The 14,682-nt window shown below is 38.0% G+C and overlaps 1 protein-coding gene across 2 annotated transcripts in view; it reads right to left on the reverse strand.

Annotated features, from left to right (window-relative positions):
* PKD2L2 (polycystin 2 like 2, transient receptor potential cation channel) overlaps positions 1-14,682 on the reverse strand; it is a 41,527-nt gene that overhangs the window by 9,791 nt on the left and 17,054 nt on the right. For both annotated transcript variants that reach the window (XM_044226914.1, XM_044226909.1), the window contains exons 9-12: positions 11,277-11,397; positions 7,517-7,618; positions 5,988-6,052; positions 5,325-5,379 (exon numbers count right to left, since the gene is read on the reverse strand). In XM_044226914.1, coding sequence (XP_044082849.1) covers positions 5,325-5,379; positions 5,988-6,052; positions 7,517-7,618; positions 11,277-11,397 — 343 coding nt within the window. The remainder of the gene's footprint in view (positions 1-5,324; positions 5,380-5,987; positions 6,053-7,516; positions 7,619-11,276; positions 11,398-14,682) is intronic.

The following is a 14,682-nucleotide window of genomic DNA, read 5'->3' on the forward strand; positions in this document are numbered from 1 at the left end:
AGAACTTGATCTAACAACCCTGAGATCATGAACTGAGTGGAAATCAAGTCTGATGCTTAACTGACTAACCCACCCAGATGCCCCAACATCTTTGCAATATAATTTGAAAGCAGGGTGTATTATGCCTCCAGCTTTCTTCTTTCTCCAGTAACTCTTTCTCAAGATTGTTGAGAAACTTGTTTCTTCATTATTTCTCCCATTGCAATTTCTTACTATGCATGTTTATGCTTTCTCCCTCTTATTCCATGTTTGTTGGCTAGTAGTTTCTTCATCTTTTCTTCATCTTTTCTCATCTTTTCAAAGAACCAGCCATTTTACTTATTTATACAACTTTGTATTTGCCACTCATTAATTCTGTTTTTATTTCTTTTTTTTCTATTTATTGTTCTTTTCTAACTTTTTGAGTTACATGCTAAAATCAGTTTTTCAGTCTTGATTTTTATTGATAAATTTAAGGCTCTTGATTTTCTTCTGGCATTTGACTTTCTCATAGATTCTGCTGTATAGTGTTTTTGGTGTTTTTTATAAGAATTCTGCAATTTCATTTTGCATTTCCTATTTGATTCAAGAATTGTTTAATAGTTTTTAAAAAAGGATTGTATTTATTTATTTATTTTTAAGTATTTATATTCTTTGAGAGAATGCAAGCAGTAGGGAAGGGCAAAGGTGGAGAGAGAGAAACTCATGCAGACTCTGCTGAGCACAGAGCCTGACGCAGGGCTTGATCTCACAACCCTGAGATCAGACCCTAGTGGAAATCAGGAGTCCAGTGCTGGGGTGCTTGGGTGGCTCAGTGGGTTAAGCCTCTGCCTTTGGCTTAGGTCATGATCTCAGGGTCCTGGGATCGAGCCCCACATCAAGGCTCTCTGCTCAGTGGGAAGCCTGCTCCCCCCTCCCTCCTGCATGTCTCTCTACCTACTTGTGATCTCTCTCTGTCAAATAGGTGAAATCTTAAAAAAAAAAAAAAAAAAAAAGAGTCCAGTGCTTACCTGGCACTGTAACCACCCAGGCACCACCAAGAACCACCCAGGCACCACAAGAATTGTTTAATAGTTTAAAGTCGGTTAGGGGGAAGCAAGCTCCCTACTGAGCAGAGAGCCCGATGCTGGGCTTGATCCCAGGACCCTGAGACCACGACCTGAGCTGAAGGCAGAGGCTTAACCCACTGAGCCCCCCAGGCACCCCTAAAGTCAGTTAAGTAATCTTTTTATTTTTTGATTTCAAAGTATTTTTACTATGTTGCTTTTAAATAACTTTTTTCTGTATTAACTAGTTTTTGGAATTTATTGTTTTTTGTGGCTCAATAGATTATCATTTTTTTAAAAGATTTTATTTATTTATTTGAGAGAGAGAGATAGCACAAGTGGGAGCTGGGGGGAAGGGCAAAGGGAGCTGCAGGCTTTCCACTGAGCAGGGAGCATAATGTGGGGCTCAATCTCAGGACCCTGGGATCATTACCTGAACTGAAGGCAGATGCTTAACTGACTGAGCCACCCAGGTGCCCCTATAATGATAATTTTTTATGAATGGATTTTTGAAAAGCAGATGTATCTTCTGCGAGTACAAAGTTAAATATGTAACTATAAGATCACCTTACCCATTTTATTTTTTTGTAGTTTTTATCCTTTTATTTTTCCTGATCTCTACTTTCATTGTTCCTATTTCTCATTTTATAAGTTCAGTAGGCCATACTTGACAGAATTTAATGCTGTATTATTTGGTGCATAGATAATCATAACTATTAAAGTTATGTTAGCACATAAAGTGCCCTTCATCTCATTTAGAGCTGTAGGTCTAGAATTCTATCTTAACTTATATTCAGTTGTGTCCTCTAAACCTTTCGCTTATCTGTTTAAACCTTTGCTCATGCTTTTATATTGAACTTTTCTGAATCACTTTACTTTAGGTATATATTTTAGGATATAGCATAGAATTGGGTGTTGCTTTATGATTCAATCTGAAAATTTTTCTTTTTAAGTAAATTAAGCTTAGTTGCTTCTACTGATTGACTGTCAGACATAACTGGTTACAGTTATGTCATACTGTTTTATGGTATGTTTTAAATTTTGAACCACATGGTATATTTTGGTTTTTGCTTTTGTTTTGGTTCTTCTGCCCTTAGAATGGTATATATGGTTTTGTTTTAGTGGTTTGTTTTTATTTATGTATCTTTTTATACAACTTGGGTCCTCTCTTCTTGCTTTGGTTCCTTCAAAAATGAATCAAACAAGTTCATTGAGTATGTGAGCTTATAGTTTTTTCCTCCTCATCTTTCTATTACGCAACTGTATTTAGTCTTATTACCATGTTTTATTGTATCTGAAAGATGGGAGTCTAGTGTAAGACACACCATTGTTTATGGACCATATGAGAAAGAAAGGCTGCCAATTACCTACGACACCCTGTCAACCTCAAGGCACATCTTGATTTTAACAATGTTAAAATGTGAAAAGAGTGGTGCCTGGGTGGCTTAGTGGGTTAAAGCCTCTGCCTTCGGCTCAGGTCATGATCTCAGCGTCCTGGGATCAAACTCCACATCAGGCTCTCTGCTCCTCGGAGAGCCTGCTTCCTACTCTCTGTCTGCCTGCCTCTCTGCCTACTTGTGATCTCTGTCTGTCAAATAAATGAATAAAATTAAAAAAAAATGTGAAAAGAAAATGTGTTTTAAAATCACTGAAACAATTTCTTAATGTTTTATTGTATTGTTAAATATGCTAAAATTAATTCTTACTAATTATTAACTCTAAATGATAATTCTTTAACTTTTAGCTATATATTCAAACCAGTCAGTCAATGTTTTCTATTTTGTATCTTCTTTCTCCCTCCCTTTTCCCAAAATTTCTCCAGTCTTCTGGTTAGCTGAAGCTGATGTTCTTGTAGACTCCTTAGGGATACAACAGTATTCTTTGAGTTCTTGCATGTTCAAAACTATTCAAGGGCCTGGGTGGCTCAGTTGTTAAGCGTCTGCCTTAAGCTCAGATCATGATCCCAGGGTCCTAGGATCAAGCCATGGGGCTCCCTGCTCAGCGGGAAGCCTGCCTCTCCTTCTCCCACTCCCCCTGCTTGTTCCCTCTCTCACTGTCTCTGTCAAACAAATAAATAAAATCTTAAAAAAAAAATAAAAACCATTTGAGTCTTTATACTTGCAGCACAAGTCTGCTGGATATAAATATGCTTGGCTTACATTTTCTTTCCTTACATAATTTGAGGTATTGTTCTGTTGATTTGTGGTAGTGAATATTTTCATGTTAACCTGGTTTTCTTTTTCTTTTGAGTCCATATTTTACTTGGATGAATATCATGTTCATTCTAGGTGATTTCCCCTGGGTACACAGTATGTTTTTCAATTTACATCATCTTTTATCTCAGAAATGGTTTATTCAATTACAGTTTTGTTTTTAAAAGAATCTCAAACTTATGGGAAACTTATAAGAACAGTACAGAGGGGTGCCTGGGTGGCTTGGGTAGGGGGATAAGAACAGTATAAGTACTTTTTTTTTCCTTTGAAGTATTTGGAGATGCCAACATGAATGTCACATTGTCCCTGAGCATGTCAGTGTGTATTTGCTGCATACAAGGATGTTCTCCTTTACAGCTTAACCATCAGAATCAGAAAACTGATATTGATAAATTATTATCCTCTAATGCTGGGTCCCCCATTCAAATTTGTCAGTTGTCCCAATGGTGCCCTTTATATAGCAAAAGAATCTAGAGTTCAGGATTACGCATTACATTTATTTGTCTTTTCATCTCATTCAGTCAGGTGTAGTTCCTCAGCTTTACCTTGGCTTTCTTGACACTTGTTCTTCTTCTGAAGAACACAGGCCAGTTATTTTGTAGAAGGTCCCTCAGTTTTAGTTTTGTGTTACATTTTGTTATGTTATGCATCTTTGGCATGAGTGTTACTGAAGTGATGCTGTGTTCTCTTAGCATCTTACCAGCTGGTGTATGCTTTCAGTTTTTTCTCCTACTGATTAAGGCAGATCTGCCATATTCCTATACCCTGACATAACTCCTTTCTTTTTGTAATTAATATGCATTTTGTGGAGAGGTATGGAAAAGGTCCATTCTTCCTCCAGCTTTTATCCATGTATGTGTTTAGGTCAGTATGAACTCATGGAATCCTACGTTATTCAATGGGTTCTCCGTTATTATTCATTATAGCTCTTAAACATTCCCAGATTTGGCGAGTGGGAGCCCTTGAATATGACCCTTGCATCCTTTTAACATATCTTTATTATTCTTTGAACACTTTTACTCTCTGACTCAACAAGATGTTCCAGATTTACGTTGTATTTTCCAGCCCCAGAATTTAGCTATATCTCCAAGGGGCCCTGCTTCTTTTTTAGGAGAGAATGGTATTTGGAAACCAAGGTTTAGGGAACTAACTCTTATTACTTCTAGACTTCTCAGTGGATAGAGCTATAGAATACACACACACACACACACACACACACACACACAATCTACAATTATAATCCAACACCACAAAGTTTATTTTAACCTTCAACCTTTTCTTTTTGTAACTTCCTTATCTCACAGTGAGAAACCTCACTCCACTACATGTAGAGCTGATACTGAACAACACAGGGGCTGGGGTGCTAAACCTTGTGCAGTCAGAAATGTGTGTGTAACTTTTGACTCCCTAAAAATGTAACAACTAAAAGCCTACTGTTGATTGAAGCCTTATCAATACCATAAGCAGTCAACTAAAACATATTCTGTATATTTACTATATACTGTATTATTATAATAAAGTAAGCTAGAGAAAAAAGTGTACTGGTAAAATCATAAGGCAGAGAAAATACCTTCACAGTAAATACTGCATTGTATTTATTGAAAAAAAAAAAAGATCCTCATATAACTGGACCCACGAAATTCAAACTGTTGTTCAACAACATGGTTCTTAAACAATGCGGGTTTGAACTACATGGGTCCACGTACACATGGACTTTGTAAACATAAGCTTTTCATTGTTCCAGGGTCAACTGTATAAAACATTAAAAGTGATTCATCACATTAATGATTACAAGAGAAAAATTACATGATCATGTCAATAGAGTATACTCACTGAACCCTATGTGATAATCCCACAGTGACTACAGCTGGAGGACCAGGGTGTAGGCTGAGAGCAACAATAAGAGAGGTAGCATGTAGGGTTGAAATAACTTGTTCTAAACAACAAAACAGCTGGATTCTGGGAGAAATTTTTGGAGGTGGCAACTACTGCTCTAAAGAAAACAAATCATTTCAATTCTTAATCAGAACTTTTTTGTAGGCCTGTTTCTAATAAAGTTATCCTTATGAGAAAGTTAAAATCTTACATTTTCATCAAAGCCTTCTCTTCTGGCTCGCTCAACCAAATCTCCGCCTTTCTCACTAACAATATAAAATAAAAATCACAGGCATATGACAGTGGAAAGGGAAATGCAGCACTAAATATAATCAGCTCTATAGTAAGTGTCTGAATTGCATTTCAGTCCTTCTGATAATGCTAATTATTTGGAAAATGTGATCATCAGTAAGTTCTTAAGAGTGTCATCTCTAGCTATAAAAAATGTTTATATTATGTCCCACTGCCAGAGGCTTGGGTTTTGGAAGCATTTTGACACCAAAATGATTCAGCAGGTATGAAGGTATCCTTAAAATATTTTGTGTAAAGCTTTTTTATTTTGATAGCTAAGTGAATGCAGTTAATGCAGACTAAAATTTTTTCCTACCTTTAGGGGGTCTGTATTCTGTCCAGCTTTCTGTTAAAGCTTTTACTGAGTGGCATGGCATGCATTAATATTAATGTTTAATTAGCTTAGCTTGGAGTCTCATGGCACTCTCAGAATTAGGAGTTACTACTGGATGATGCATCAGCAACGTATTTAGAATCAGCACACTGGGTGGGGATTGTTCTGCAATCAGAATCTTACTTTCACTGTGAGTTTCTAATATAATATACAGTTTGAAATGCCAAGTTAAAAATTAAGTCATCTTACTTTTTCTTGTCTTCATCCTCTTCCGGTTTCTTTAGTTTCAGTTTTTCAAGAGCATTGTAGTAACTCTGGGCATAATTAAAAATAGTTTAAGATTTGAACAAATACATAATAAATACATAATTACAAATACGTAATAAACACTGTATTAATTTTGATCAAGAAATAAGAAATATGGAATGCCTGTCTCTAGGGACTACTACCCTAAAGAAATATGGAGGCAGTGCTATGATTATCTTTCTTTCACTTGGTCATCGCTTATATTTTCTGGAAAAAAAATTCCTTGAAAAGTTTTACTAATATTTATTGCATTTAAGGATGTTAACACTTTAATGCATATATCCAGCACCATAATCAAGAGATAAAAGATGAAAAACCCACACTTCAGCTCACTGGGGGACATATTAATAGTTTCCTTTTGCAGGTGAGTTCTTGGACAGAGTTTTTAAGCTCCAGTCACCTGGTGGCTCTTAGGACTTTTCCTGTGTGAAGTGATGCGGTTAGAGCCATGTCTGTGCAGAGATGAGCAAGATGGGACACACATGACTCTGCTGACAACTCAAGTGAGGTAGTTGTTGAGAGGACAGGGAAGATGCCACTCTATCCAGGAGAACAGAGGGTCATCGAGGGAAGGGGAAACATTGCTGGGGGTCAGTGAGTAACATGAGTAGAAGCCCAGTGGGGAGAGGAACAGCAAGTGATGGTGCACAGCTCTGTGGTCAAACACTGGCTGGGACACACCATGCTGTCCATGGGCGCATGGAAGACAGACATGCTACATAGTTCAGTGATCGTGAATAAAGACAGGTTGGGACTGTGAGATTTGAGAAGGTCCTTGAGTGGATAAAAAACTTGGACTTTCTTTGACAGGCCCAGAGAAACTCGGAAGAACTGTGAGCAGAGAAGTAACATCTGGGCTGGGCTGGCACAGGGAAGAGGCCAGAAGAGGTTACCAGACAAGCTGGGGAAAAGTACCAAGGGCTCTAACAGTGGTGGCGGTTAGAATCAGCACGACCTTGAATTTCCGAAATGTGAACAAAAACCACAGAGATGATCTTGACACACAAGTCTTGGCAACAGAGTGTCAGGGAGTAAAAAATTCAAAGTTTTAAGCCCAGGGTGACTAATAAGAGTGTTGCTATTAAAAGAAACATGAAAGTGAGCAAGATAAGGCCCAAGGAGTTCTGAGTTAAGATTATTTATAGAAATTTACTAGGATCTAAGTTGAACATTTTTGGAGGGAAAGGATAGTTTTATTGTAAAACCCAACGCTGCTTTGCATTTAGTAAACAGCTCAATTGCTATTTGATATATTGAAATCTGAAATAGTTTTGGCCATCTTTTTTAAAGCCAGAAAGAAATCTCACTTCCCTGACAGTGAAATAATACAAATAAAAGCAAGACTGGACCTAGACAAAACAAAACAAAAAACCCCCACCACTACTTGGGGTTTAAGTGCTATTCAAATGACAAGAGTATAAACTGAACAAGATTTGTCTTAGCATTCAAATTAGGAAAAGAATTAGACATACCTTTTTAATCATTTTACCAAGTTCAAAATCTGGCCTTCTGCCTATTGAATAATCAGCTTTCACTTCAGAATATGTATCATTAATAATTGCCAAGAACATGTTCTGGTGAGAAATAATTACATAATTATTTCAGTAAAATTTTATTTTATATATATTTTTAAAAATTATTTATTTATTTATTTTCAGAAAAACAGTATTCATTATTTTTTCACCACACCCAGTGCTCCATGCAAGCCGTGCCCTCTATAATACCCACCACCTGGTACCCCAACCTCCCACCCCCCGGCCACTTCAAACCCCTCAGATTGTTTTTCAGAGTCCATAGTCTCTCATGGTTCGCCTCCCCTTCCAATTTACCCAAATTCCCTACTCCTCTCTAACACCCCTTGTCCTCCATGCTATTGGTTATGCTCCACAAATAAGTGAAACCATATGATAATTGACTCTCTCTGCTTGACTTATTTCACTCAGCATAATCTCTTCCAGTCCCGTCCATGTTGCTACAAAAGTTGGGTATTCATCCTTTCTGATGGAGGCATAATACTCCATAGTGTATATGGACCACATCTTCCTTATCCATTCATCCGTTGAAGGGCATCTTGGTTTGGCGACTGTGGCCATAGTTTGGCGACTGTGGCCATTGCTGCTATAAACATTGGGGTACAGATGGCCCTTCTTTTCACGACATCTGTGTCTTTGGGGTAAATACCCAGGAGTGCAATTGCAGGGTCATAGGGAAGCTCTATTTTTAATTTCTTGAGGAATCTCCACACTGTTCTCCAAAGAGGCTGCACCAACTTGCATTCCCACCAACAGTGGAAGAGGGTTCCCCTTTCTCCACATCCCCTCCAACACATGTTGTTTCCCGTTTTGTTAATTTTGGCCATTCTAACTGGTGTAAGGTGATATCTCAATGTGGTTTTAATTTGAATCTCCCTGAGGGCTAATGATGATGAGCATTTTTTCATGTGTCTGATAGCCATTTGTATGTCTTGATTGGAGAAGTGTCTGTTCATATCTTCTGCCCATTTTTTGATGTGTTTGTCTGTTTCATGTGGGTTGAGTTTGAGGAGTTCATTATAGATCCTGGATATCAACCTTTTGTCTGTACTGTCATTTGCAAATATCTTCTCCCATTCCGTGGGTTGCCTCTTTGTTTTTTTGACTGTCTCCTTTGCTGTGCAGAAGCTTTTGATTTTGATGAAGTCCCAGAAGTTTATTTTCGCTTTTGTTTCCTTTGCCTTTGGAGACGTATCTTGAAAGAAGTTGCTGTGGCTGATATCAAAGAGATTTCTGCCTATGTTCTCTAAGATTCTGATGGATTCCTGTCTCACGTTGAGGTCTTTTATCCATTTTGAGTTGATCTTTGTGTACGGTGTAAGAGAATGGTCGAGTTTCATTCTTCTACATATAGCTGTCCAGCACCATTTATTGAAGAGACTGTCTTTTTTCCACTGTATATTTTTTCCTGTTTTGTCAAAGATTAATTGACCATAGAGTTGAGGGTCCATATCTGGGCTCTCTACTCTGTTCCACTGGTCTATGTGTCTGTTTTTATGCCAGTACCATGCTGTCTTGGTGATCACAGCTTTGTAATAAAGCTTGAAATCAGGTAAGGTGATGCCGCCAGCTTTATTTTTGTTTTTCAACATTTCCTTAGCGATTCGGGGGTCTCTTCTGATTCCATACAAATTTTAGGATTATTTTCTCCAGCTCTTTGAAGAATGCCGGTGGAATTTTGATCGGAATGGCATTAAAAGTATAGATTGCTCTAGGCAGTATAGACATTTTAACAATGTTTATTCTTCCGATCCAAGAGCATGGAATGGTCTTCCATCTATTTGTGTCTTCTTCAATTTCTTTCATGAGTGTTCTGTAGTTCCTCAAGTACAGATCCTTTACCTCTTTAGTTAGGTTTATTCCCAGGTATCTTATGGTTCTTGGTGCTATAGTAAATGGAATTGATTCTCTAATTTCCCTTTCTGTATTTTCATTGTTAGTGTATAAGAAAGCCACTGATTTCTGCATATTGACTTTGTATCCTGCCACGTTGCTGAATTGCTGTATGAGTTCTAGTAGTTTGGTATTTTATATATTTTTATATATATATTTTATATATATTTTTAGTAGTTTAGTATTTTATATATTTTTAAAGATTTTATTTCTTTATTTGACAGACACAGCGAGAGAGGAAACATAAGCAGGGGAAGCGGCTGGCACAGGGAGAAGCAGGCTTCCCTCTCAGCAGGGAGCCCGATTTGAGGCTCGATCCCAGGGCCCTGGGAACATGACCTAAGCTGAAGGCAGCTGTTTAACAGCTGAGCCATCCAGGCACCCCAAAATTTAGTTTAAATGTTAGTGACTGATAAGCACTGGGATTTGTTTTTTTTTGTGTTTTTGTTTGTTTGTTTTGTTTTTTAGAGTGAGTGAGCACAAGCTGAGAAGAGGGACGGAGGCAGAGAGTCAAGCACACCCTGCTGAGCCTGATGTGGGACTCATTCCCAGGCCCACGACCCCTGGAATCGTGATGTGAGCTGAAGGCAGACGTTTAACCTACTGAGCCACCCAGGAGCCCTAAGTGCTGGGATTTGTAAATTAGATTTAAATTTTAAAAGTAGCCCATATGCTTAGGGGTTCAGTGGGTTAAAGCCTCTGCCTTCGGCTCGGGTCATGATCTCAGGGTCCTGGGATCAAGCCCCGCATTGGGCTCTCTGCTCAGTGGGGAGCCTGCATCCTCCTCTCTCTCTCTGCCTGCCTCTCTGCCTACTTGCGATCTGTCTGTCAAATAAATAAATAAAATCTTTAAAAAAAAATAAAAGTAGCCCATATGCTCAGTAACAGAGAAATGGCTATGCAGACTATAACATAGTAGAATGGGAAATGTATAGTGTGGATATAAGCAACTATGTTTATGGTAAATGAGAAAAACAATATAAAATAATGCATATGAACTGGGTACTAATATATATCTATGAATATATACACATATACATACACACACTAATTGGTCAACATTGCATATCAGAACAGAATAAGTATATTTTTGTAAGAGTGGTTTTTTTTTTTTTTTTTAATTCTATAAAGCTGTTTAAAGTCACAGTTTTACCAGGGCTCTTAGGAATACTATGTCCGGATAATACAAACAATTGTGGAGAGGGTATTCTTACTCTCAGGCCACCTCCACCTTTCACTGAAGCCCAGCTCTGCCACTGTGAGGACTTCCGGCCACCACATGGGGATAACTGCTATGTATTGACAAAGGGGTTTTCAAGGAGGACAGTAGCAGTGCCTTGACTAGGAAAGCAACTTTTCCTGGTTAGGAAGGCCACATAAATTTGTCTTGAGCACGTGTGAAAGACCCATCCTGCGGACTCCTAAAAATCACAAAGGTCTGAACTTTAAGCTGTAAGGGCTAGAAGCCATTGCAACATGGGCTGAATATATTCATCCCTGCCAGTAGGGAATGTCCTGGCTGGACAGACCTGGGATATTCAAGTTATACTCGGAGAAGTTGTGCACACTCTTGACACATGTCAGACACCAAGATGGTAACTACTGTGATCACATTCTCTTTTGGACAAATTGAAAACGTTTTAGACACTGGACTTGGCCTGGATTTCTAGGAACCCACACAATTCCTAATAAATGTAAAAAGCTCTGACAGCTCAGCAGTGATACTATAATTTCTTCTAAATTAATAATTTCATTTTTTATTCTAAAAATTATAAGCAAAAAAGGGAACATATATGGTCATACTTACCAGCAGGACAAAGAACACAAAAAAGATGAAAGTGATGAAGTAAATGGGTCCCAGGATACGATTGGCTTGCTGAATACCAGCAAAATTGAAATCTCCAAGAACAATTCGAAATTGTGCAAATCTTTTATGGGAAGAAAGGAAAATATTATATCCCCTCACACATACATGACAACTGATGAGGGTTACCACTGTGTCTAGGAAAGTATCCAACCAGCTGCATGTGGCATTGGTTCTCTGGTTTTAGTCATGTTACCCCGAGTTCAATAAAACTGGGTGTGGAAAATTTCCCTCAACACCAGACAGGGTACTTAAATAGCTCAACAGTGATTCAGGAAATGATGGACTTCCACTTACTGAATCCTACCAAATTTGACCCTTGAGAAACCTGCTTACCAACAAGTTTTGGCAATGGCCTTCTTAGCCTTTCTTGTGCCCTTCTAGAACTTAGAATACCTGACCTTGTCCAATAAGGATTTTCAACTTGTACCTAGACCCAAGAAATCTAAAATTTCTAATACCAATAATGTAATAGTGTAATCTGTACACCTCTTCTGCTAAAATAAGATGCCAACAATTTGTCACTTGCTGCGTCTCAAACAAGTGCTGGTAATGATCCTCAAACATGATCCAGAAGTGGTTTTCTTTTTTTATCTTTAAATTTTTAGAGAGAGCACATTCGAGTGAGCAGGGTGGGGAGGAAGCAGAGGAAAGCAGAGAAGCAGACTTCCTGCTGAGTGTGGAGCCCAACTCAGGGCTCAATCTCAGGACCCAGATATCATGACCTGAGCTGAAATCCACAGTTGGGCATTCAACTGACTGAGCCAGCCAAGCGGCCCCTGAGGTTTACTGTATTCTCTTCAATAACTATTGGATTTGATGTAAAATAACATTTAAAATATTACAGATCTTCATTTGATTAATAATTAGGTGGAAAATTAAGAAATTAAGGCTTTGGATGAGCATAGTAGTAGTAAAGGCGGAATCAGGATTACTTAACATGATATCTTATTTTCTCATCATTAATTTGCAATGGCATTTCCAGACACATCAGGGATATGTTATAAATTATGTTGATGATTTCTTTATTTTTTTTAAGTTGAGAATGTGTAATTTCATCTTTACTCATACATTCAACAATTTAAAAAGTATTTGGATCTTTCTTTACAAGTTAATATGTTTTCTTAGGAATAACTATCTTTTTACCTATAACACAAATACTGAGAAGTCTGTAGGATTTTTCACAAATTGTGATAAACATTGTTAAGGGCTATTGCTTGGGTTCTGTATTATACCATTCAATTAAATTTCAGAATTACTTTTTTTTTTAAAGATTTTATTTATCTATTTGACAGAGATCACAAATAGGCAGAGAGGCAGGCAGAGAGAGAGAGGAGGAAGCAGGCTCCCCGCTGAGCAGAGAGCCCGATGCGGGACTCGATCCCAGGACTCCGAGATCATGACCTGAGCCGAAGGCAGCGGCTTAACCCACTGAGCCACCCAGGTGCCCCAGAATTACTTTTAATTAATAGATACAACCATCCCAGAAATATCTGTGATATCAGATTTAACCTGAATTCCAAAGGAGGTCACTGGGTCAGTAGGTTATTAGCTTAGAAAAAGATTTATTATAGTTTTCATTTTTAAAACCCAGGTTCTGGAATTAAAAATTTAAAAGTAATAATTTAAAGATTAATAATAATTAGATGAAGTTTTTTTTTCTTTAAATTATGTGAACAGTGCATAGGAAAATAATTTCTGTTACTTTTGTTTTGCAACAGTAGCATGTTACTTTATTTCTCATATTTTGTGTTCTGGAATGGATAACATCTATTTTATGTACCTTATGGATAGCCAGGGCTCTAATATTGGACAATTAAAAGAAAAAGGCAACACTCCAGTTTTACTGGCTATAATAATAACACATGTTCATGGGAGAAATTTTAGGAAGTACTAAAGAAAAAGTTTTAAAAATTCATAAGCTAATTTAGGAATTAATTAGGAACAATCACAGTTGATACTTTTGGCTTATTTGGATTTATGTTTTATATATTTTCATGCCATTGTTACTGCTACTAGGTGCTTAAAATGAGTTATTTTAAGGGGAAGCCTGGGATGGAATTTTTAACAGTATGTAGACACTTGGCATGCTTGGTTAGTCAGTCAAAAGGAAGAATTCTTGTTCCTGGTTGCTTTTGCCCAACATGTAAAGGGAACATAAAGCTGTAAACAATGAAGGAAGAAAATGTATTCAAAGAAATGGGCTCCTTTGAGTCCTAGGACTCAAGAGTCACCTGGAATTTCATCTTGGGTACCTAAGACATGATTAAATGATACTTAAAGTATTTATTTAGCCTTTTTTTTTAAAAGATTTATTTATTTAGGAGTGCTTGGGTGGCTCAGCCAGTCAAGCGTCTGTCTTTGGCTCCAGTTGATATCTCAGGATCCTGGGATGCAGTCCCACATTGGGCTCCCTGTTCAGCAGGGAGGCTGCTTCTCTCTCTGCCTCTCTCTCCTCTCTCAAATAAATCTTCTATTATAAACAAATCTTTTATTTATTTGAGAGAGGGGCAGAGGGAGAGGGAGAGTCTTTAACAAATTCTGAGCTGGGCATGGAGCCCGACACTGATCTCATGACCCAGATCATGACCTGAGCCGAAACCAGGAGTTGGTCACTTAACCAGCAGAGCCACCCAGGCACCCCATTTATTCAGCTTTTAATACTGGTTTATAATGTTCTTCTATACAAGATACAAAATGAAAAGCTGAACAGGAAGGAGACCAAAGTCTTTCAACAAATATTTTTTCCCTATGGTATAGTAGAATGAGAGGTTCTCTTTTAGTTTTGACCAAACTTGATCTGTAATCCTTGAGCTGTATTTACAGGAGAAAACACAAGTTAAAGGCACCACTTCTCCTCTCCAGAAATTAGCTTGTTAACTAAAGCTTCCATTCAGCCCTTCTCTATTAGGAAACTGTCCAGATACCTCTGCTGTGTAAGGAATGTGAATAACAAAACCCTAATAACCAATTTGCTGAGTGGTTATAATCACATAGGAATGGAAACTTCAAACACAATGTAACTTCATTTTTACCCTAATTGAAGGTTCCGTGCCTGATGTGTGCAGAGGTTATCAGACAAGCCCTCCTGTCCTCTCTCCCCATGTAAGTCCTGGACTTTGCCTTCTATCTCCTTCTCCCAGAGAAGTGGCCAAAAACACATTTCCTTGACTATTTCTCTAGATCATCAAAAATGCCTTCATGGTGGAGGGTTTGGGGAGGGTGTGGGGGTAAGAAACATTTGGAATATGTCTCCCCACCTAGACAGCAATGACATAGGCAGAATTTGTCTGATGTAACTGTTTTGGAATTCTAGAGTCTATTTAAGACTTGCAACTGCCAGGGGAAG

Source organism: Neovison vison, chromosome 1, assembly GCF_020171115.1.
Source record: "Neovison vison isolate M4711 chromosome 1, ASM_NN_V1, whole genome shotgun sequence".
Lineage (NCBI taxonomy): Eukaryota > Metazoa > Chordata > Mammalia > Carnivora > Mustelidae > Neogale > Neogale vison.